Genomic DNA, 25,888 nt, shown 5'->3' on the forward strand with positions numbered 1-25,888 from the left:
GTAACCTGGTCACCAAACTGAACCCTTGGAAATAAGGAAAGATTATCCCTTAAAGGTGGGGTAGGTAATTTTGGAGAAACCAGCTCGAGTGCGCTAGAATTTGAAAATACACAGCCGGAACAAATCTGCCACTTCCTTACAGAGCCCCTCCTCCAACACACACGAACGCGCACATGACCAATGAGGGCACGAGATAAGTTTGTGCCAGATGGAAGGCTGACAGGCAGGTATGCCATCCAGTTATTTTAGCCGACTCAGATGATTGGTCGTGCTTTTTCAGTGCTGGGACTAACGCGTTACAAACTAACGCGTTACTGTGACGCCGTAATTTTGAGTAACTAGTACTATAACGCATTACTTTTTAAATTCAGTAACTCAGTTACCGTTACTACATGGTGCGTTACTCCGTTACTGCGTTTTTATATAGTCAACAGCCAGGCGAACAGAGATGAGAACTGTACTTAAGTACAGTACTTGAGTAAATGTACTTAGATACTTCCTGTGTCACATGCGGAAACCGTCTGTGGGCGTGTTTGTGTTGTTTACTAACAAGACTATCATGGCGGCGGCGGAGCTCAAGTCTAGTTTCTCCACCTGGAGATATTCTCACTATTTCACTTTTGTCGAGCACAAAGAAAAGAAAGTTTTAGTTAAATGTAAGTTGTGTCCTGGCGGGTCAAAGAGCCTATCTACTGCCCAAACCAGTAATTCAAATCTCTTAAAACATCTGCAAAAACAACATGCTGGGACGAAGCTAGCTAAGACCACAGAGACTCAGCCGACGCCACTCCACCTCCACCTAAGCAACAGCGGCTGGATTTTAACCAAGGGACTGCTAGCCAGGGAAAAGTCGATAAAGCCATTGCACGGTATGTTGTAGAACACATGCAGGCTATTGCTACAGTGGAGTCACCCGCTTTCAGGGAGCTAGTTAGCATGATACCATGTCCGGGCGGCACACGGCATATGGGACGGAAAACTTTGTCCAACTACCTGGAGAAAGAATATACAAAAATAGAAAGCCAGCTAATATCGATGCAATCCAGATTGCATATAATGCATGTCAAGTTGATCAACAGATTATTCTCCAATGCAATAACAGTAGGCTACTGAAATGAAGGCTATAAGGGCATTAATGGGAGCCATTTGTTAAGTAACTAAAACGTCACAGTAACGCATTACTTTTGGGTGTAAGTAATCAGTAAAGTAACTGAGTTACTTTTGAAATGAAGTAATTAGTAATGGTAACTAGTTACTGGTTTTCAGTAACTAGCACAACACTGCTTTTTACAGTATTACAGCTTCCACAGATGAAATTATTTTTTCATGGGTTTGTTGTCAAAGCACTTAAAATATTCATTGCTATCTGGATGTTAAGAGCATTCCATGGAATATAACAAAAAGTGTATCTCAAGCCGGTTTCTCAAACTTACCTACCCCACATTTAATAGACATTTCAGGAAATAATTATAATGTACTGAATGTCCAATCAGCGCTGCTCCATTATCAATACACTCTCCTTGTGAGCTACTTCACAGGAATCTTGGGGTGATATCTTTGCACTTCACCATGAGTTGTGAATCTGAATGATTCATATATAGCTGACATATATTATGATATATATATTGATATATTAAGCATAATATTTTAAACAGTAATGATTTTGTAATGTATATTTCAACACATAACTATTCATCTAACAAGTTAATAATCCAAAAGCTACATGTGTTAAGGATGACAGGAAACCCTTTCCTGTGGGGTCTGATAAGAGGTGTTATATAGTCATAATAGTCATTACCAGTGTGGTTATATTGACAGTGGAAACCTGAATATTATGAGCAAAGACAGTCTTTTAGCTTTAGTGATTGATTTTTTTGTTGTTGTTATGTCACCCTGCAAGGTGAACAGACCGTTGCACAGGACTACACTATGTACACAGTAATATCAATCCGCAGAAAGAAGTCCGGTAACTTTAAAATCAGCTTTGGACAACAAACATTTGCTTTCTCAATCAGAAAATACCATTGAATACTTTTTTTATATGTTCATTTTTATATTTGTGGAGAGCACTAAACTTTGGATTCATGATAAGATGAAAAGAAAAGCCCAAGAGAAGGACACGGTTAAAAGATAGAGTGCTGGAGGTCAGAGAAGTCACCAGAAGCAGACAGATGGGAAGAAAACTCGAACCGCAACAAGAAATGGGCTCTGGCTGTGTTTTAAGACTGGTTACTGGAAAAGCAAATGTAAACAGACCTTGACAGTTACAGAAAACCACGCTCATAGCTGCGGTCGTTCTAGGTTACGTTGCTGTTGCCGCAGTTCAATTTGTTGGTACGCCATGAAAAAGACTATTATTGTATTAGCGGTAGCAATACGTCATTTTTAAATCAATAAAATCATTCTAAATCCATATTTTGAGTCAAATCATGGGTTTATTAATTGTGCAGCCGCTTAAGAAGCTGGCTTGCTCAGCCTGTCGGTGTATATTTTTCATTGAAAAGGAAATATTTAGATTTTGTGTCTCTTCTGTGACATGTTTACCTGCTTTAATGTTCAAAGAAAGAAAAACTCCCTCTGGAGGGAACCTTGGGATTTTAGCCTTTGCATACACAAAACCTATAAATGGGGCCCCTTTAATGACTGCCTCGTTGCACAGAATCATTTACAGATGAGAGAATGAAATGGCTGGCTAATGTATTTTGAAATGACCGTTGCCTGAGAAGCAGAAGCAGCACAGAGACATACGGATTATTTATTGGCAGAGGTTGCAAGATACAGTATCTAACAGCACCGTTGTCTAGAGTTGATGGATAGTTGGAAACTTGTGAGGAGTCTTTTCTGGAATCTGGATGTGTGGCAGGTCTGCACAAAACAGAGTCCTCACAGCAGTTTATTGTGACTGCCTCAAACACTCCACGGTATGTCCACACAGCGGCAAAAGCTTGCCGGCGGGCGTGTCTGAAGCTCGACCAACAACCAATCACATGAATCTCCCGCCCCTGGTGCACAAGCAGCGGTTTGATTGGCTAGAGCTTGTACTGGCATATGATTTGATTGGCTGACGCTTCCACCGAAACAGAGCCTCAAGATACTAATAGTATTAGTATCTCTAGGGCTCTGCACCGAAAGCTTCATAAGATTCAAAAGTTGAACATTGCTCAACTTTTGAATCCTGAGATGCCTGGAAATCTCCGTTTTGCTTCCCACAATGCAGTTTGGCGAAAAGTGAGGCAAAGTGACGTCACCCCATTCAAAGTGAATGGGCAGAAGCGTTGGAAGATTTTTTGAACGCTGCTGTGTGGACATACCGTTAACATCTAGGGATTTAAGTTGAGTTGCTTCCATAGGTGTCATTTACACTGGGCACCATTTGTCTAAGTTACTTTTATGGTAACACTTTGTGGTAAGGGTACATGAGTCATCATGAATTCATGCATGGAAAAGCATGAATTAATTCATGTAGTACTTCATGAACTATCAGTAATGTACAAGGATTAATATTACATCATGCATGACTTAATGCAGGAACAATACCGTAATTAATGCATCAACTAAGGAATCTCAATCATCATGACTTCTGAGTTATTAATGATGTTCATGTCTTCTTCATATAGATCTGCCGCTAATGTGACAGGCCAAAAAACTGACTGTATCATACAGTATTATCTTAAAGCTCACAACCCATTTAAGATTTAAACCATTTGGATTATAATTTATAATCCAAAGCCAACAAGATCACATTTTCACATATCATGTCACGTAAGAAAGCAATAACATTTTTCGGCAAAGACACAAGATACATGGCAATAGTGAAGTTAATAGTAAACCATACCATGTTTATATTGTTGAATTATTTGTGATTTTAACTCGACCACATCAGCTAAAATGCACTGAAATTACTTGCATATAGATCATCAGGGATTTATCTTTCAGAAAAAAACACCTGACTCATACGTAATGATAATAGATGTGAGGCACGAACAGGGGCTATCTTGAAACGTCCATCTTCTTCATATCTGAAGTCAGTGAGCTCTTGGTGGTTCAATCAGGGAAACATGACCCGAATGTACTTCAGTCAACGACCGAGAGGTCCTTTCTTATGCCTGTTTCCAAGCCAGTAAGTCCATTCTATAACTGTAAGATGTTCTTTCAAAAGTTTCTCAGTTCGGTTTCCCCAAAGCCACCAAATTATTGATAGTTAATCAAGATTACAACACTTTGAATTCAACAGAATACATGCACTGCTGTGACCGACAGACCGGGTCACCACTTGATTTGAAGGGGCACAAACATGATGAAGTAATGACAAAATAATGCTTAGTTAATCATGATTACAACACTTGGAATTGCTGTGACTGGTCAGTTTTTTGGCCTGACACTTTAACTGCAGATCTATATGAAGAAGACATGAACATCATTAATAACTCAGAAGTCATGAGGATTGAGATTCCTTAGTTGATGCATTAATTAAGGTATTGTTCCTGCATTAAGTCATAAAGGAGATACTATTAATCCTTGTACATTACTGATAGTTCATGAAGTACATGAATTAATTCATGCATTAAGTCATGCATGAATTCATGATGATTTATGTACCCTTACCATAAAGCGTTACCACTTTTTTAAAGCATTATTCGTTAACAAAAATGTAAAAAAAAATTGTGCATCAAGAAATGTTAACTAACCTTACATTTAAGTTTTGTAGAAAGATAAAGAATTGTGTCATCTGTTTTTAAAGAACATTTTGAACATGTAAACGTGTCACACTTTTCAGATGTGTAATTAAGTAGATTATTTATTTATACATAATTTATAATCAGTAATATTGTGTATATCAATTTGACACTGAATCATTTTGTATTGTATAATAATTCTCATGTTATATTTTTTGTATTATTGTTTTATACATCCGAAATAAATCAAATCAAATAGTTGAAGCACTTACTACAAATATGAATCTGAAAATGTGCATTACAGGGCCCATTAAATGATCTTCTACAGTATGACCTCAAACTGATTGATATCTTAGAATATACGTTTAGTATAATCAGGATTTTAATTGTTGTTTGAACAAAGCAAGACATTTAGAGTTGAGCGTGAAGTTCATAATTTACCTTAGATACAGTAAGGGATATTAACTCAAGGTGTATTTAAAAAAAAATGTCATTCACATCTCACAGTCTTCCTCAGCAGTTACCAGAAAAACAGCAGCAGCACAGTGACTAAGGATTATTTCCTGGCTGAAGAAAAAGGTGACGGATAGTCGGAAAATCACTTTGGAGGAGAGTGGAAACAGAACTTGGATGTTTTGCAAGTCTGCCCGGGCAGGATAAATGGTTCTCACAAGCAGTTTGGTCCGATTTCCTCAAACGCTACATCAAAGTCTCGCAGGGATTCAAGTGAAAGCTGAGTTGCTTCTGTACTGTCCTGGGAGTAAGACACCTCATGGTTAAAATAATGATTTCTCTGCAGGTTGTTGTACCCGTAATGCTAGCCTAGTTTGTGACATCTAATGACATGTTGAGGAAATCGTTTTTTTGGTAAATAACTCAACATTTGAGTAAATATTTAGGCAATTATTTTTGTTCCAATTTGGATTGTTGAGACATTTCAAGTTGAGTTAACATCTTGAAACAATCTTAACTCACAACCTTCAAGTTTGCTCAGACTAAGTGTTGGTTTCTGCTCAATCAGTACTTTTGTACACCCCTTGTTTTTAATACAAGTTGCCTGACTTCTTTGGAAATTCAAAAGGGTTTATAGACGGTCTGAATGTCGCAGTCGAAGTGCGTCATATAGAGTTATGCAACTTGATTAAATATGTTTCAAATGACATGTTTACCATTTGTTCTTGAAGGCATGAACAATGTTGCACATAGTCGTTCATGTGAAGAGTGAGAACATCAGAGTGTGTCATGGGACTGTGTTTCACTCATCAGAAGAGAAGCACTAAGGAAACATGCTGCCATCATAGCAACAGTGACCTTTATCACAGATCTTTGTTTATGTGTGGGTGGAAATGTGTATCATCAAAGAGCGAGCTACAAGACAAACTGTTTCTGACAAAGTGAAACATTTATACGTTTTTAAAGTATACTTAATGAAAGATGTTGTGTTTTAAAGGACAAATTCTGGGTTGTAATCGATGTCTTTGTTTGTCTTTTCTTCTTTCAGGGGATAATAATGGATGGCCACATCTTTTCGACAAGTATTTTGGGATGCCCAGCTACAACACTGGAACAAAGTCCCATATGTGCTGTAAGTATTCTGTTCCTCGACTGCAAAATAACACCCACTCTAAATAAATCAAAGCTGTTATGGCATTGGCTGATAACTTGTCCTTGATTTCAGTGCTGTCCTGCAGTATTTTCCGATTCACAGAAACTCAAAGGGTTGCTCAAAAGCCTTTTGATCACCAGCAGCAGTTCTGATTCAACCGGGTGTATTACCACCAGAGTTGGACTGTAATAATATTACATTTGTCGGTAACGGAGTAGCGTAACGGCCCGTCTACACTACAGGCATAAAAAAATCTTGAAGCTGGGCGTGTCTGAAGCTTGGTGATTTTTTTGCGAGCAACGCGACCAACAACCAATCACATGAATCTCCTGCCCCCGACATACAAAGCAATAGCAATGTTAAAACGAAGTAAACTGGATATAAAATCCCCAAACAGACGAAAACCTACCAGTTTCACCCACTGTCTCTGCCACCTCCCTCCATGCCTGGTTCCTCCGGTTTGTATCCCGGTAAATAGTCTGGTCGGAAAGAACCGGGTGATTTGCTACCGTAATTTCTCGTTTGGAATATGAGGAAATGAACTGCGGTCCGGCTCTCCCAGCTTGCACGCGGTTTGATTGGCTAGCGCTTGTACTGGCGGGAATTGCAAAAACGGGATTTCATTGGCTGACGCCAGCTTCGAGCAAGCATCGAGCCTCAAAAGTTGAACATTGTTCAACTTTTGACGCCGATAGACGCTCGCGATGCCTTGCCATGCTACCCACAATGCAGTTCGGCAAAGTTTGAAAATATCCTACGTCACCCCATTCAAATGAATGGGCGAAGCGTTGAAAGCATTTTTTGACGCCTGGAGTGTAGACGGGCCGTTAGTCGCGTTGCTTTTATAAATGCAGTAATCACACTACAGTTACTAACATTGCCCGACACGCGTTACTTCACTTTTATAAATTCAGTCACACTACAGTTAGCCTACTAACCTAAAGATGTACTAGATTCTCCCTTTGACAGACACGAGGGGTTTCCCCCCGCAGGTTTATATTTACGTAGGCCTAACATTTGCGCGACTTGCGCGTCCACATGCAGTGCATAAACATGGCTGAGTCATCATCAACAGCGATAACTTTCGAGGGGTGCAGGTATGCCATGAGATTCTATCTCAATGCTTTTATCTGGTTAAATAAAGGTTAAATACAAATAAAAATGCCCATTATTTTGAGTTCGTCTGAAGAAAGGACAGGAATGTGACGGTGAGGTGCAAACTGTGTCCAGGCCAGAAGCTTTTATCCACTGCTGCAAACACAACGTCAAACATCAACAAGCACCTGCAAAGACAACATGCTAACGTGAAGCTAATAGCTAAGGACCCCCGAACCCAGAGTGAGGATGTTGAGTGTGCCGAGTGCCGACTCCGAAGCAGCAACAACTAGAATTTGAACCGGTAACCAAAGCAGAGATGGACAGGCTTGTAGCATCCTTTATAGTAGAGGAAATGTTGCAATTTGCACAATGGTGAAATCTTGAAATGCTCTTTAGGTTTTCACCGACTGTTAGCTTGTGGTAGCCTATTGTATTAAGGACTTGTGTTATGTCTTCCTTATTGCAATAGTCATTGTTATATGTGTGCAAATGTAGGCCTAAGTTTTAAGTTGTGGCTATAGGCTGTTGCCGAGTAACGCAAAAGTAATGTAAAGTAACGAGTAAAGTAACGAGTAAAGTAATGAGTTACTTTATGTAGAGAGTAACGAAGTAATATGTAATATAACTTTTTTTGAGTAACGACCATAGACTGGTAATGACCCCATCTCTGATTATCATGTACAGTTGTGGGTGGGAAGCAGGTGAGGGGTCATGCCCTGGTGACCCTGAGTGGTTGGTTGTGAAGACTGGCTAGGTAAACCAATTTCCTTCTCTTAAAAGTTCAGCCTTTCATTTGAAATAATTGTAGCATCAGCCTAAATCAGGAGTCATCTATCACATTTTGCATCAAATAAAGAAATAACTGCTTGTACAGGTTGTGCTGGATTCACATGGCTAAATCAATCAATCAATCAATCAATGTTTATTTATATAGCCCAATATCACAAATGTTACATTTGTCTCAGTGGACTTTACAGTTTGTACAAAATATCAGTATGACAATACGACACCCTCTGTCCTTAGACCCTCACATCGTACAAGGAAAAACTTCCAAAGAAAACCCACAGTTTAAAGGGAACATGGGAGAAACCTCAGGGAGAGCAACAGAGGAGGGATCCCTCTCCTAGGACGGACAGACGTGCAATAGATGCCGTGTGTAAATTGAAAAGATAATACATTTGCAACATAGGTAGTCCAAATCTTTGGAAATGCATGTGTGTATAATAGGAAGATGAATCCACGAGGATATCCATCCAGGACCTATGATCCAGGACCACAGCCACGACTCAAGATCCAGGGCTCGCGATCCAGGACAGAGGAGCGCAGGATCATCCATGACTCCGGATCCCGGCGTATATAGACACCAAAAAGAAAGACATTTGGGGAAGCTGGGTTAATCGGAACATGAGTGTACACAGGTATAGACAGAGAGAAGGAAGAAGTAAGATGTCCCCCGACAAACTAAGCCTATATCAGCAAAACTAGGGGCTGAATCTAATCAGCCCTAACTATAAGCTTTATCAAAAAGGAAGGTCTTAAGCGCACTCTTAAAAACGGATAGGGTGTCTGCCGCCCGAACACAAACTGGAAGCTGATTCCACAAATGTGGAGCTTGATAAGAAAAGGCTCTGGCTCCCATTGTACTGTAAATGATGTTTCAGACGTATTTCATAGTGTTTCTTGTTATGATTAACATGTAAATGTATATATTGTGACCAGCCCAGGGCTACAGATACAAATCAAATAGGGGCTTAATTTGCTACACTGAATGTGAGATTCATGTTAATATATCTAATGAATGTACCCACTTACTTAGTTTACAGATTAATATAACTGTGATGTGAATGGTTTTAATATGGACGATAATAACTGAAGTAGTTTTTATCTGTATTCCTTTTACTCAGTTTCTCAGAATCAAGCTTGAAACTTCGTAAATGTCTCGGAAAAAGAGTGTTATTTTTTGCAGAGCTAAAGAAGATGTACAAAAATATGGAAGCATGATTCATACAACAAGGACCTCAACTCATTTCATTCTTATTTCCATGAAATCACAATATTATTATAATGTCTGCTGATGTTTGAGCATGTGCAAGGTCCTGCACACCAGAATAAAAAAGCCATTAAGCATTAATGTCTGCTGGGGTTGCTGCAGAACTCAAGAGACTCTAATGTAGGTTGATTTGTTTTTGTCTTGTTCTCAGTGATCTTTATCCTCAAACGTAAATGACCTTTCTGTCAAAAGGATATTGCGTTCTTTCAATGAATGAGAATGTGTGTGATGCACATGCAAAGTTAAAAAAAAGCACAATATTGGCTGTCTGAAACTGTTGGATAATGTTGGCTTTAGGATTGATTTAGACCACCTTGAACGCATGGATCAGTCTGAATCCAAGCCATAGCAGGATTTATTGAGCACTATGGGCCACTTCCCAGCATTAGATCCTCAGTTAGTGTCCTTCTGGCTGCTTTGAAGTGGAGGTTTCAATATGAAGTTGAACTACAGCCATCTGGTCTCCTATGCGTTGGAACGACCTGCCTGAGGACGTAAGGCCGGTGGAAACAGTTACCTCTTTTGAACCACTTCTTAAAGCCCTCTTTCAAAGACGTGTGATGTTTTCTTTTGATTGTTTTGTTCCTTTTATTGAAATGTTTTCATAAAATTGTACATTTCTTTATTGTCTAATCTCCGCTATGTCTTTGCATCATTTGTCTTCATGTGTTGATTTATCCTTCACTTTTGTTTGGCCTCTCTTCCTGTTATATTGCCTTGTATCCTGCTTTTAAATTGCTTTGTCCTTTAAGGCAAGTAGTAAACTCTGTTTTTATATCTGTGCTATATAAACTGTTTTTGTTACATTACCTCTGTGTGCTCTGCATTGTTGATGCACATTAATGTCAGGAGACTGCCCCTGTTTTTTTAATAAAGTGCAAATTGGGTGCAATAATCAGTATTCATACTTTGAGAAAACGGTTCATAGTGAACTGTGCTTAAGCCAATATCCATAAATCAAACAATACCTGGACTTTTACTGCCGTTGGACCGGCTCAAATCCTTTCATCTAAAGCATTAGTGACTTTAAAAACATCCCCTTTCACAGTGTTCCCATCAGAGGGGAGCCTTAACTTGCTTTTTGTGGCTTACTTTGTCCCTAAATGTAATTTGCTTTGCCAGGATGCCTGGTTAAACGATCTTGTTGGCTCCGTTTCAACACATCTTTCGTCTCTAAACTTGGATTTGATTAGACAAAATCAAAGCTATCTTAACCCAGGTACTAACATAAGCAGTCTTGAGAGACTTTGTTCTTCTCTTAAGTATTCCCAACCTTTGTTTATCCCTCTTTTATTTCTGTCTAAATCATTTCCTCTCCTCCTTTAATCTCAGGAGTTACACTCTCTTCCAGCAGGACTATGATGGTGTGATTGTTTCAAAAAGCTCCTGTCTTGAAACTTCGTTTGATTGACGTCTCCTAATGGTGTCCCATCCCTCACCCCTCCATCTCTCCAGTGCTGAGACCTGGAGTTAGACTGTGACGGAGCACATCTTCCAGACATTCCAGTGGTGGCAACTAATGTCACACTGTCAGTGTGATAGCAGCTTTTATTGAGCACAAATAATTCCCTCAGGACAGCCAGTGTTTTGTTCTTTTTGAATCAAAGCAAGGCTCAGTTTGTCGCTTGATGGGGAAAAAAACGTTATGTATCCACAGCACATTCACAGTGATCACCATTGAGTCCATCACATAACAACATCACTCCATTCATGCTGATTACTCAGCTTGTCGACAACCTGTGAACATATGCTTTTAGGAAAATCACTCACTATACCACTTAGGTTTCTTTTCTTCGGCTGTTGTTGCTATGTTGCAATACATTAGCACAGGGCTTCACAAGCCTATGATATTTTTATGCAGCATTGCAAAGATTTCAAACATATGTGATTCTTACATCCACCTTGTTATGGTTGTTTCCACGAACTCTCATGGCATTGTGTTCAATTCTTATTCTGAGCATTTTCATTGTCCTGCATTACAATACAAATGCCTAAGTTAGGAACTGTCCCCTGGGTTTGCCCATGTTTTATCTTCACACACTTTAATATGTAGTGTACCAGAGCACTACTTCAATATCTGGAGCAAATACTGTGTAGGGAATTGTGCTTTTTTTGCACATGATCCTTCTTTCCTGTTGGGACGAGTGGCTCAAGGGATTTGAACCAATCAGATTGTTTTATTATTTCATTTCTCAATCTTACCTGGAGGAGAAATTAAATATCACTTGTAGTTTTCTTGATAAATTATAAGTTTTCCTTTCAAAGTGTCGTCTTTCATTAAAAACCTAATTTTCTTTCATTTAAGCCAGGATGTAAACAATCTGCTCCAATTCATCACACCTGCATCTCTTAACTGGCAATTAATGAAGTATAATTAAAGCTCGTTTAACTCAGGAATATTTAATAAGCAATATTGAGACACCTTGTTATTCACCAACCTGTGTTCATCCTCAAAGTCACTCTTAATACATTCTGCTTTCATTATTTTAAAATCTCAGGACATACGTTCCCTTCCAGCAGGATATATGGCCATCCATCTTTCTTGACAGTTTGGCAGTGCATGATTGACATCTCCTCTAATGTTTCCCCTTTCTCTCTCCAGTGCTGGGAGTCGTTCCTGAGCTCTGCAAGTGCCGAGACCTGGAGCTGGACTGTGACGGCGCGCAGCTTCGAGACATCCCAGCGGTGGCGGTCAATGTCACCATGATGTGAGTAGAAAATAACCCACTTGTATTTTCATTATCTTGAAGCTCAATCAATCCAAAGGAAGCCTCCATCCCTGGCTTGTGTCTCCCACGACAGCAAGCCAAAATATGGACTCACTTGAAGCCAGAATTACAGATTAGTCTCAGGAACTACATCAATCCCCTCACACTCACTTAACGATTCGCTTATGTCCTTGAAAGTGTTGTAGGAACAAGCATTTACGCACATACCTACAGTACATCTGTGGAGCCACTTTCTCTGAGGATTTAATTATTTTCAAATGATTTTCCAGTATGTATCAGACAAGGACATTTAATCCTAAAGCTATTACAACGTTTGTCAATGTTTCATGAAAGAACATTACAGTTTTCAGTGGTTACGAGTCATTTTATGTGTCCTGAAATATTAAAGCCATTACATCGCAGGTTGGCCTGTCCTCATTATCTCTTACAAAGTGTCTGCTCTGTCGCATCATTTGTTTTATGTCCTTTTGGAGTCGTGTAATACTTTTTATTCAGCTCACTTTTTTCTCCCCTTTAAACTTCACTGCCTTGACATGTTCAAAGTTGCTGTCAATCTTTTTGAATGCCGCTGACCAAGAATACTTTTGTTATCCATCCTTATTTTGATTTAGAAACACATTGTTTTTAGGACACTTCCACCGAGGACAATATACACAGTTTGGAGTTTTTTGTTCAGGCAACATGGTTCGGGGTAGATAACAAAACAGCTGGATAAAATGCCTATTTATGTCCTGGTGGTGGTCTGGTGGGATTGGTGGTTAAGAATCAGTACCCTTTGAGAAGTTAATGTACTGTCAGTGTGAGTTATTGGCCAGTAGATGACATTAGAAAGTTTGCTCGTATCGTGTCCCAATGGCAAATATCACAGTCACCATTATCAAAAGGTTTTCTGCCTTTTGGAAAGATGAATGCCTACGCCAAATGCTATTATATTTATATGTAGGTTTAGGATGGCATTATTTGAAATAGAGAAATTGCTTAAAGGTGGGGTATGAAATTTATTTCAGAAACACTTTTTGTTATATTCCATGGAATGCTCTTAATATCCCGATAGCAATGAATATATTAAATGCTTTGACAATAAATACATGACCAATCATCTGAGCCGGCCCGGCTAAAGTAACTGGATGGCCTACCTGCCTGTCAGCCTTCCATCTGTGCACAAACTTATCTCGTGCCCTCATTGGTCATGTGCGCGTTTGTGTGTGTTGGAGGAGGGGCTCTGTAAGGAAGTCTGAAGGAAGGGGCAGATTTTTTTCGGTTGTGTATTTTCAAATTCTAGCGCACTCGAGCTGGTTTCTCCAAAATTACATACCCCACCTTTAAGGATGAAATATTGCATTACTTATTATCAGATCTGGAAACATTTTAATAAATGGAAACGGAAGAAACTCATGTTTCAATCAAAACAATCTCATCATTTTTTGCTATCAAGACTTTAGACAACTTCAGTGTATAGAAAGTGATTCACATAACGCCTGTTTATTAAAGTGTTTTCTTTGAGTAATTGACTGAAGTAATGAAATTCCATAAAGTGACTCATATTTCCTTTCATCCTATTGAGTGGAATGTGACTCATTTGCAAGTGGATCACATTTTTTTAGCTAGATATTTCCATTCATGGCGCCATGACTGCGGTCTTTTTACTCTTGGGATTTCTTCATTTCAAAGAGTGAGTGATGGAAAGAGTCAAAGTGAAATGAATGAGTAAGGTGCTTTATGAGTTAACACAATGAAAATATAAATAAAGGAATTATAAACTTTTACTTTAGGTATAACAGTCAAGTCTCAGACAGCTGTAAATCTGCTTCAAAACAATTTCCCTGTAGTTACATTATACTGTAGATTATCTGTGTGACCTTTGAGCTAAATTGTGTCTGCATTCAGTCTAACGTGAAAGGAACGGATTTGCTACAGTAGAAAATATCTTCACTGAATTGACCCAAAAAATGAGAGTGCTTATGTCATATATTTTCTTAGCTGATCACAATAGACATGTCCTGATTGACTGTAGGGTTGGCTTCAAGGATGAACAATAAGTCTGTTATTTTAGAGTGCTGTACTATGGATTTCTGTCGCCTTAATGTTGCTGGTTAATGATTTACTGTCTTCAGGGCTGCTAGAGTCAAATTGCGTGACGTGTTGGAAATTAAAAGTGCAGTTTGAGGTTGTTTGGAACCAACCATGTCCATAAATTAAAAGAGCAACAGCTGTATGAAGTCCCCTAGGTTAATGCTGAAGATCAGTGTGTTAATGCACCTCAATGGCGGCGCCAGAGTATTTTTGTTGGGTAATCTATGGTAGGGCTAACCCATGCAGTGGTGGGGCTCAAGTCAGTATTTGCAATGTAATTACATACACGCTATATCGCCCCCCTTGACAGTGAAATGCCACGCGGGAGGTTTAGATTATTTCCCTGTCTCAATCAAAATGGAACTGTATGAAATAAAATGTCACATTTGTCTTGTTGTAAATAAAAAGGGATCACTGTGAACGTGACGTTAGTTAGTAGAGATAGTACACGTTGAAGATCCAATGGGGATACTGAATGGCAGTTCCGATTGATCTCAATCAGTAAGGCATGACCATAGACCAGGGGTAGGCAAGTAAGTTTGGCCTTGGGCCAATTGTTTGCTGAGCCACAAGATGGCGGGCCAGAACATAATCAAAGCCTAATTCAAGGAATTGATTTTGGAAAGAGGGCGCAGCGCCCCTGTTCCCCGGTTCCGAAAAAACTCTAATGCTGATAACCCTCCCCATCAACACTCTGATGCGCAGTCAGATCCGCTGATTGGTTCACTGATGATATAGGCGCCCAATCCAGAGCCTCTGGCTAGACCCGCCCAAAGGGAGGCTCGTCCTCTCTAGCCCCATTTCAGTCCCAAAGCCAGGGCTATTATCTGTATTTTAACATACTTATCTTTTAAATTGAGATGTATTTATTGTTCTCTTCAAAGTTAATTTTTCTCTGAAATTGTAGGGAGGATGTTCCTCCCTTTCCTCAATGGACGAGCCTCCACTGAGTAAAGTAGAGTTATTAACTAGGTAGCAGTGTTATTTAACATACTTTTATTCTGATAAGTATTGTCAAGTTCTCTGGGTTTTTGGCATTTATTTGAGTGTTTCCCCACATTTTAGAGGCTTGAGGGACAACTGGAATCCTTTTTCCTTTTCTTTATTTCAACTTTTCAAGGACACATTAGGATTCTTTCAGGTTGAAAACCTTTAAAAAATATCAAAGGACAAAATAAATAAATTACAGCATGTTTTGCTTTGCAATTTAATATATTATAACCTAAATTAATCAGTAACCAAGTATTTTACTCAAACTCAATGTATTTAATAGTTAAATAAGTACTTTAATTGACCTGGTTCCCCACAACCACACATTTGCCATATGTGACCCGCTCTATCGAAATCAATCGGAAGTCGCAACGGCTCATTTCAAAATAAACGTGGATTTGCGTAAAAAAATAGTTTTTCGGGGTTCCGGTGTTTTGTTTGATTTTAAATAAACAAAGTCTTGGCTTTCAGAATATGAAACTTTTATTTCCAAAATCACACGATAAATACATGTTTGAAGCTTGTAAAGGGAAGATGACAGCTCTCCCTCGCCACTCTGCTCTTCCACAGCGCCGCTTCCCTCCCTCCGCTGACATTATGAATGTAAGCTGATATATCGGGACAGAATTTATTTTACCGGACAAATTTGAAACTTACCGGTCATGTTTCAATAATAATAATAAGAATGGTGTAGCAGAGTTTCCGTTAGCAGGTAATCACCGGACTATGACAGGATATGCTGATGTTTAAAACTCAGTTAATGGGAGTCATTTTTATATCGCTTCAGTTTATAATCGTTACAGATCGAAAAGTTCAGATTCATTTTTCAATAAATGATTCCACAAACAACAAACAACATAATTATTACATTCAAACAAACTACTTGTAGTAGATGAAGTACATTATTCAAAAGTTTACATTAACTTTGAATAATAACACGGGAGAAACGGATCCTCTCTTTTTCCCTCTCCCTCCCTCTCTCTCCTGACAGCCTGTCAGTTTCTCATGCAGCTCGCTAAACAGTGGGCGGGGCTTCAGGTGATTATGCAGCAGCTGATCTGATCTCTCTCTCATTGATTGATTGATTGAAAAGTTTATTAACAGCTTGTATATTGGGTACAGTACAGTACAGCTCAAAACATACAATTGTTAAGGGGATGCAGACCAGAGAAAGACTTTCGTCTTGTTTACATCAGGGTCCCCCATTTCCAATTCATCATGTCATTTAAGACATATAAGACATATTTTACATACAGATGGCTTATTTACAATTTACATTCAGGTGGTTTTTTACATACAGATTGCTTATTTACAATTTTCATTTTAGATTTCGTTCAAATACATCCTAACCGGACATTTAAGACATACCAAGTCTACAGATATACAGTTAGAGTCTAAAATGCGAGTATATACATAGATGGGGGGGGGGAAGCTGTCCATTGAACGACAGGTTGAGATTTGTACCATTACCGGGGCCAGTTTTGCAATGCTCTCCCCCGAAGGTGCTCTTTAAGAGAGGTTTTGAAGGTAAGTATAGTTTTACTTTCCTTTACAGTTGTGGGAAGAGCGTTCCACCTCAGGTCCGGTTATACTTCCCTCGCGTTTATGTCCATATCGATCAGATCCAGCTCTCCTGATCGGCCTTTATAGAGAGCACCGATCAAACTATTAAGAGTGAATATCAGCCGATAATGACTGGCGGCCGATCGATCGGAGCATCCCTAATTATTACCAGACATTTTGACCAGCAGGTTTTTAATTTACTGGTTTTTAATGAATTTTACCAGATAAAAACTGGTAATTACCGGCTAACAGAAACCCTGATGTGCGACTCTCGGTCCTATGTTGTAAAAAAAAAAAAAAAAAATCTCAAAATAATATTTTATTTTTGATTCTCAAAATTACGGGCCAAATAGTATTGCTGGCGGGCCAACAATGCCGCCTGTTGCCGACCCATGCCATAGACTATATATATATATAAAGGGCATGACGCAGACCCAATGTTTCGTTGCTCTGATTGGCTGTAGGTCTATTCAAATTGCATTCGGAGGCATTTTGATCTGACCGCAGCCGCGCTGATATTATAACGCAAGAGAATTTCTACACCTTTACTGTATAAAACTACTACTACCCACTACTTAGACTATTCCTTGCACCCCTCTTCTAGCCCGAATGGTGTAGCCTACCCAGTGTTGGGTTGTAACGGAATACATGTAACGGCGTTACGTAATCAGAATACAAAAATCAAGTAACTGTATTCATCTCGCGTTACATTTGAAAAACGAGTAACCTGATTACATACTTTCGTAAACCTGAAGTGAATACATTTTGGATTACTTATTGGAATTATTGGTGGAAAGATTTCCTCACAACATTTAATATTCATTATTAAAGGTACAGCCGAATCATCACAGCCCACAAAACCTATTACCGCCGCAGATGGACCAAAAAAGGGAGCGTTTTTTAAAAAAAGGGGCGGGTCCGCTCAGTGAAACGATAACAACGAAACATGGAGGAACACAAGTCTGCGTTTAAATCGTGTGTGTGTGTGTGTGTGTGTGTGTGTGTGTGTGTGTGTGTGTGTGTGTGTGTGTGTGTGTGTGTGTGTGTGTGTGTGTGTGTGTGTGTGTGTGTGTGTGTGTGTGTGTGTGTGTGTGTGTGTGTGTGTGTGTGTGTGTGTGTGTGTGTGTGTGTGTGTGTGTGTGTGTGTGTGTGTGTGTGTGTGTGTGTGTGTGTGTGTGTGTGTGTGTGTGTGTGTGTGTGTGTGTGTGTGTGTGTGTGTGTGTGTGTGTGTGTGTGTGTGTGTGTGTGTGTGTGTGTGTGTGTGTGTGTGTGTGTGTGTGTAAAACACATCAGCCACACCGCTCTTTAGCCTTTCTAATGATTCTGAAGGTAAACAGTGAAGACGGTGTGTGAAAGGCACGGCGCGCTCGTCTTCTCAGAGGCTGAGTTAACCCTCCCGCTGCCTCCTGGTGCTGCAGAGATTTCATGAAGTGAAGGAGGTTTTCCTTCTATAAAACAGCTGTGGGCAGCAGATACTGTGAGTGTCACGGACATGAATTCATAGATCAAGGCAGACTGGTGCACCTGTTTTGCAAATCCGGTGCTTAAACAAAAATACACCCCTGGCCGAAATGTCCTTAAAATGAAGTCCGAGTTCGACATTTGAATTCATGTCCTGCCAGCACTGGCAGGAAAGAAGGCGACACGCCCGTTCTAAGCCATGTCCCTCACTCCTCACATCTTAAGCTGCATCCCCAACAAGTTTATGTTGTTACATCGTTTCAGATGTTATGTTTCAGTTGTGCTCTTGATAAGCCATTAAAACAGTAAAAACACGTTCAGTTTCCTTTGTTTTTGTGTCTCCTGTTCACCAAAACATATCCATCTGTTATGGAAAAAGAAGTAATCCAAAAGTAATCTAAAAGTAATCTGATTACGTTTTTTAAGACACGTAACTGGAACTGTATTCGGATTACTTTCAGAGCCATGTATTCAGTAATCAGTAACTGATTACATTTACAAAGTAACCCTCCCAACCCTGAGCCTACCCCAGCCATACCCTGGCGCTGCCACTGATGCACCTTATAATGCAGCAATAAAAGAAGGGAAGAAGATGTGTATGTGATGCAGGTTTAAAGAGGACATATTGTACACATATCTAAGTTCTTATTTGTATTTTGTGCTTATACTGTGACATGCTTACATGTTCAAATGCTGCAGCTCCTCTTTTCGCCCTCTGTCTGAAGCCCAGTCTGCTCTGATTGGTTAGCTGGCCAAAATGTTTCAAATGTAATTTATTATTATAATTTATGTGGTCTTTATATTATGAACATTTTACTTTCAAAAATGAAAAATGATAATCCTTACAGTATTGCAATGCATCACAATATATTGAATGTGTAGCCCCCTGTATCTTAATACGTTTCATTTTGTCGGATTATTGCCAATGTACAGCCTTGATGTGCCCAATGTGCAAAAACTCCTCCGAGTACATTAAGTGTTGCGACAGAAGTGGACCAAATGGAGTCGATTATCAATCAGCAAACAAATACAGAGTTAAAGAACTGCGAGCCCTCGGAGACAGAGTTAACAGAAATAAAATGTACGCAGTCCCAACACATTAGCCTTTAATCTGTTAAAAGCTTTGGAATCGACAGCTGAATCAAATGGTTACTCTGGGTCCCTTTGAGATGATAACATGGAATTAAAAAGACCAGGAGGCCATTGTGTGTCATGTTATTGACTGACTGTGATTGTTTTTGTTGGTATTTCAATGTGTAAGCTTTGTTAGGATGTGATAATCTATTCAAAGTTGTGAATATATAATAGCTTGTCTTTGTATGAAAATGGAATAACAAGGGGAAAAGTATAGACTATTGTTATTTCTAACAATAATACATGAACACTCCGACAAATATAACGTCATTTGATATTGAGATGTAGGAATTCCACTGATTGTCAGTTTAGTTGTGTTTAATACTAAGGGTACCGACATATACAGTATAGTTTAAAATGAGAATAATACTCATCACTTAGAGAGGGGGGAAAGGTACAGCAAATTGGTGTCATTTTTTACATAATGAAAGTTGAGGGTATTATGTTAATGTTGAATAGGACAATTGATCCTTGAAAGTCTTGAAAACCCCATGAATGAAAAACGTTATAGCATAATTTAAACCAACATGTTAAATAATAGCGGGGATGAGGGATGAGCTGGTCGGCTGTTCAAATGCAGCAGAACTGAATCATCATGAAAATCTGATGTGACCCTTTCTTTCCTTTAGGTCCCTTCAAAGGAATCAGCTCCAGAAGCTTAAGGCAAACATATTCTTTAAGTACAAAAGCCTACAGAAACTGTGAGTATAACATGAATTATGGATTGCATATTAATAACAATATATGGTAACACTTTATTTTGACAGTCCATAGTTAACACTCTATAACTCATCAGTTGACATTTAGTAGCATGTCAACAGTGCATCAGTTGACATTCAACAGCACCGTTCAAACCGACAAGTAACTAAGCATTAGTTGATGATCAACAGATAAGCAACTAAACTCTAAAGTTGCTTATCTGTTGATCATCAACTAATGCTTAGTTACTTGTCGGTTTGAACGGTGCTGTTGAATGTCAACTGATGCACTGTTGACATGCTACTAAATGTCAACTGATGAGTTATAGAGTGTTAACTATGGACTGTCAAAATAAAGTGTTACCCAATATATTGCTTCATTACATTTTATTTTGCCAATTTTCTATCTTCTTTTGTTTATTTATTTCCCTTTATTCAGTCTTCTTTATTGTCCATTTAAAGGACCTTTTCAGCTATCATGTGAGCCTACACATTTCATTCAGTAAAGCTTAATGGCTTCACGTGACACCAAAGAGCGGAGAAAATAACCTTTGAGTGACAATACAACAGACGAGTTTCACAACTACAAAGCTGACATGCCTAATAAAAGCTACAGGGACTGCTGGGAATGCTTAAAGGAACCATTTTCCTCCTCTGCTTGCATGTATTCTTTGCCGACTTAAGTTGTTTATCAACCTCGCACACTGAGGTGGCAGGAGAATAGGTCTGACCCCTCGCCAGGAACCATTTGGCGGTGCCAGTGTTACGGTGTGTGCAGGAAGCAGGACCCAAATGCAGATTCAAGTGTCAAAAATAACTCTTTTATTTCAAGGCTATACTATAAACAAAGACAGAACAGAACACTCACCGAAGACCAGGTCATAACACAAGACGAACCGACAAAGACAGAAAAACCAGAACTTAAATACACACAAGACTAATCATACAAACAAGACACAGGTGAGGAGGGAGGAGAAAACACAGGGACACCAGGTGCACACAATCGGGTAATCAGGGAGGGAAAACAGGCAAAACAGGAGATGAACACCCTTCAAAACAAAACAGGAAACCAAAGACAAAACACAACACAGACAGATCTTAACAGCCAGGCTGTCATTCCTCTGAAAGTTTAACCTGATTGAAAAAGTCCCTGAAAATATGCATAAATAAATGAATCGCCAGGTGTGAAAAATACACAAAGAGACAAGACACAGCTGTCAGTGGGAGTTTGTTGAGCTCTCAGTATGTGCAATAAAAGAAGATTGGTCTTAAACAAACCAGGATGTTCTGGTAGAAGATACTTATTTCTCTTCTCTTGGTTTTAACCCTCACTCAAATACCAAATGTATCATTGTGTATGTCTTTTTTTGTATAAAACCAACAGACTCAAACGGTTGTTTTTGTCAATTCTTAACCTGATTTGTGCTTTTTTTGTGTTATGTATAGATATCTTCAATACAACAGAATTCAAGATGTGAGTCCTGACGCTTTCAGAGGGCTGCATAATCTGACAAGACTGTAAGTTTGTACATTTTTATTATATTCAGTTATAATACCTTTATAAACGATGTAGTAGACCAGGGGTGTCATTAGAATTATGGTTGCACTCAAAGGGCCGGTGGTAACTTTAAGACTATATAAATATACATAGATAATAATAATTGCAAGTCTCTTCAAAATGAGATGCATTGTGGGACATGTAGTTTATGGGCAACGTGCTCATGTAAAGCGGCATGTAACCTTATAATAAACGTATTATATTCTTTGCAAGCAAGCGCTTGCAAAGAATATAATACGTTTATTATATATTACATTGCATTTAGCTGACGCTTTTATCCAAAGCGACTTACAATAAGTACATTCGACCAGGAAGACACAACCTTGAAGAAAACAGAATCATATAAGTACATCAGGTTTCATAGAGCCAAACATTTCAAGTGCTACTCAACTGGCTTTAGATAAGCCAGTCCTTTATTAGTATATAAGTGCTTCGTTAATAGTTCTATCGCTCGAAGTGGAGTCGAAAGAGATGAGTTTTCAGTTTGCGCCGGAAGATGTGCAAGCTATCTGCCGTCCTGATGTCAATGGGGAGCTCATTCCACCATCTTGGAGCCAGGACAGCAAACCCACGTGTTTTTGCTGATGGGAACTTGGGTCCCCCTCGCAGCGAGGGCGCAACGAGTCGTTTGGCTGATGCAGAGCGTAGTGCACGCGCTGGGGTGTACGGTTTAACCATGTCCTGGATGTACGAAGGGCCAGATCCATTCGCAGCATGGTAAGCAAGTACCAGTGTCTTGAAGTGGATTCTAGCAGTTACCGGAAGCCAGTGAAGGGAGCGGAGGAGCGGAGTGGTGTGGGAAAATGTAGGAAGGTTGAAGACCAGACGAGCCGCTGCATTCTGGGTGAGCTGCAGAGGTCGGATGGCACATGCAGGTAGACCAGCCAGGAGGGAGTTGCAGTAGTCTAGGCGTGAGATGACGAGAGCCTGGACCAGAACCTGAGTGGCTTTCTGGGTCAGCTGGGGACGTATCCTCCTGATGTTGTAAAGCGTGTATCTGCAGCAACGGGTTGTAGCAGCGATGTTTGCAGTGAAGGACAGGTTGTTATCTAGGATCACACCCAGATTCCTTGCAGTCTGAGTCGGGGAAACAACTGAGGTGCCGATGTTGATTGTTAGGTCAAGAGTGGGACAATCTTTTCCCGGAAGGAAAAGCAGTTCAGTCTTGTCAATGTTGAGCTTGAGGTGATGAGCAGACATCCACTGAGAGATGTCAGCTAGACAAGCAGAGATGCGTGCGACGACCTGGGTCTCTGAGCGGGGAAAGGACAGAATTAATTGGGTGTCGTCAGCGTAGCAGTGGTATGAAAAACCATGTGGGCTAATGACTGATCCGAGCAAGTTTGTGTACACGGAGAAGAGGAGGGGACCAAGAACAGAGCCCTGAGGGACCCCTGTAGTTAATTGACAAGGGTCGGACTCAGACCCTCTCCAAGTCACCCTGTAGGTACGGTCTTTGAGGTATGAGGTGAGGAGGGAAAGTGCAGAGCCTGAAACTCCAAGTTTTTGGAGCGTGCGAAGGAGGATCTGATGATTCACCCTGTCGAATGCAGCAGACAGGTCCAAAAGGATGATGACAGAGGAGAGGGAGGCTGCTTTAGCAGTGTGCAGTTCCTCAGTGACAGCAATGAGGGCAGTTTATGTGGAGTGACCTGCCTTGAAACCAGACTGGTGCGGATCCAGAAGGTTGTTCTGATGGAGATAACAGGAGAGTTGTTTAAAGACAGCGCGTTCAAGTGATTTAGACAGGAACGGGAGTAGAGAGACAGGCCTGTAGTTTATAACATCTGACGGGTTGAGAGTGGGTTTCTTTAGGAGAGGGTTTACTCTTGCCTCCTTGAGACTGTTTGGAAAGTGACCAGAAGTTAGAGAAGTGTTGATGAAATGGGTGAGAAACGGTAGAATATCAGGAGCGATAGTCTGAAGGAGGTTTGAAGGGATGGGGTCCAGAGGACAGGTGGTAGGGCGGGCAGAGGTAATGAGGGTAAGAACCTCACTTGGAGAGAGAGGGGAAAAGGAGGTCAGTGTGTTGGTGGAAGGAGGGTCTGGTGACCCAGCGGTGAGTAAAGGTGAGTCAGAAAAAGAAGAGCGAATATCATCAACCTTTTTTTCAAAGTGGGTAACAAAGTCGCTTGACAGAAGGGAGGAGGGGGGAGGGGCTTTGGGAGGGTCCAAGAGGGTGGAGAAGATGGAAAATAGTTTTTTAGGATTGGAATAGGAAGATTGGATCTTATCTTGAAAGAAAGTGTTTTTTGCCTGAGAGATCGAAGCCGAGAAAGAGGAGAGGAGAGCCTGATAGGTTAGGAGGTCGTCACGGTGTTTGGATTTCCACCGTTTCCGCTCTGCTGCCCTAAGGACGGTTCTATTAGCACGCAGTGCATCATTTAGCCAGGGAGCAGGAGGGGACTGACGAGCCTGCCGAGATGTGAGAGGACAGAGAGATTCCAGAGAGGATGAGAGAGTAGAGAGGAGAGTTTTTGCAGCAGAGTTTGGAGGTAGTAGTTGGAACGAGTCCGAGGAAGGGAGGGCTGAGAGCACCGATGAGACAAAGGTAGTGGGGGAGAGGGAACGAAGGTTACGGCGGACAGGTTTAGGATGAGAAGAGATTAGTTTGTTATGTTTGGAAAGGGGTAGAGAGAATGAAATGAAGAAGTGATCGGATGTGTGGAGCGGGTTTACAGAGAGGTTAGAAGTAGCGCAGTTCCTTGAGAATATGAGATCGAGGACATTGCCAGCTTTATGAGTCGGTGGGGACGGAGACAGTGAGAAAGCAAAGGCGGTTAACAGAGATGTTAGTTTGTCTATCTTCCCTGTCTGGAGGTTGAAGTCTCCGAGAAGTACAGCGGGAGGGCCAGTTTCAGGGATGTGTGAGAGGAGATTATCTAATTCCTCCAAGAAGTCCCCCAAGGCGCCTGGTGGACGGTAGAGAACAACAATGGTCAATTGTATAGGATGGGTTACTGTGACGGCATGGAATTCAAAGGTGGAAGGAGTGAAGTTAGGTAGCTTGAAGAGGGAAAAGCTCCATTTGGGAGAGAGCAGGAGACCAGTGCCACCTCCTCTGCCAGTTGGTCTGGGTGTATGGGAGAAGGAATATGCTGTGGAGAGAGCTGCTGGGGTGGATGTGTTGAATGGAGTAATCCACGTCTCAGTGAGAGCAAGGAAATCCAGAGACTGCAGGGAGGCGTAGCCAGAGATGAAGTCAGCCTTAGGAACAGCTGACTGGCAATTCCACAGGCAAGGCAAGGCAAGGCAAGGCAAGTTTATTTATATAGCACTTTTCAACACAAGGCAATTCAAAGTGCTTTACAAAAAATGAAAGAGATTAAGAAAATGGCATTTAAAATCAGTCATTAAAAAGAAAAGCTAATAAAATAAACATTAAAAGAAAAAATACATGGATAAAAGTTACAGTGCAGTCTAAGATATGAATAGTTCAATTAAAAGCAGCGACAAAAAGAAAAGTCTTCAGCCTGGATTTAAAAGTAGTCAGAGTTGTAGCGGACCTGCAGGTTTCTGGGAGTTTGTTCCAGATATTTGGAGCATAATAACTGAACGCTACTTTACCATGTTTAGTTCTGACTCTGGGGACAGAAAGCTGACCAGTCCCTGAAGACCTGAGAGATCTGGATGGTTCATAATTTAGCAGGAGGTCAGAAATGTATTTTGGGCCTAAACCATTCAGTGCTTTATAAACCAGCAGCAGTATTTTGAAATCTATTCTTTGACACACAGGAAGCCAGTGTAAAGACTTCAGAACAGGAGTGATGTGATCCACTTTCTTAGTGTCAGTGAGGACTCGAGCAGCGGCGTTCTGAATCAGCTGCAGCTTTCTAATAGATTTTTTAGTGAGACCTGTGAAGACACCATTGCAGTAGTCGAGTCTACTGAAGATAAAAGCATGGACAAGTTTTTCCAAATCCTGCTGTGACATTAGTCTTTTAATCCTAGATATATTCTTTAGGTGATAGTAGGCTGATTTAGTAACTGTTTTAATGTGACTGTTGAAACTCAGGTCAGAGTCCATGACTACACCTAGATTTCTGGCTTTATCTGTTGTTTTGAACATTGCAGACTGAAGCTCAGCGCTAACTTTTAACTTTTATACGTTCTGCCTTGGCTCCAAAAACCATTACCTCAGTTTTATCTTTGTTTAATTGGAGAAAGTTTTGACACATCCAGTCATTGATTTGTTCAATGCACTTACTCAGTGTTTGAATTGGAGCATAGTCTCCTGGTGAAATTGTTACGT

The 25,888-nt window shown here is 40.3% G+C and overlaps 1 protein-coding gene across 2 annotated transcripts in view; it reads left to right on the plus strand.

Moving 5' to 3' along the window:
* Positions 1 to 25,888, plus strand: part of rxfp1 (relaxin family peptide receptor 1) — a 97,529-nt gene that overhangs the window by 44,149 nt on the left and 27,492 nt on the right. The window contains exons 1-5 of one of the 2 annotated variants that reach the window (XM_034227600.1): positions 831 to 869; positions 6,178 to 6,261; positions 12,033 to 12,138; positions 20,010 to 20,081; positions 21,525 to 21,596. In XM_034227600.1, coding sequence (XP_034083491.1) covers positions 6,222 to 6,261; positions 12,033 to 12,138; positions 20,010 to 20,081; positions 21,525 to 21,596 — 290 coding nt within the window. In that variant the 5' untranslated portion in view covers positions 831 to 869; positions 6,178 to 6,221. Of the gene's footprint in view, positions 1 to 830; positions 870 to 6,177; positions 6,262 to 12,032; positions 12,139 to 20,009; positions 20,082 to 21,524; positions 21,597 to 25,888 lie in introns of those variants that run through there. The other variant, XM_034227599.1, reaches the window with a different exon arrangement.

This window comes from Gymnodraco acuticeps, unplaced genomic scaffold (assembly GCF_902827175.1).
Source record: "Gymnodraco acuticeps unplaced genomic scaffold, fGymAcu1.1, whole genome shotgun sequence".
Classification (NCBI taxonomy): domain Eukaryota; kingdom Metazoa; phylum Chordata; class Actinopteri; order Perciformes; family Bathydraconidae; genus Gymnodraco; species Gymnodraco acuticeps.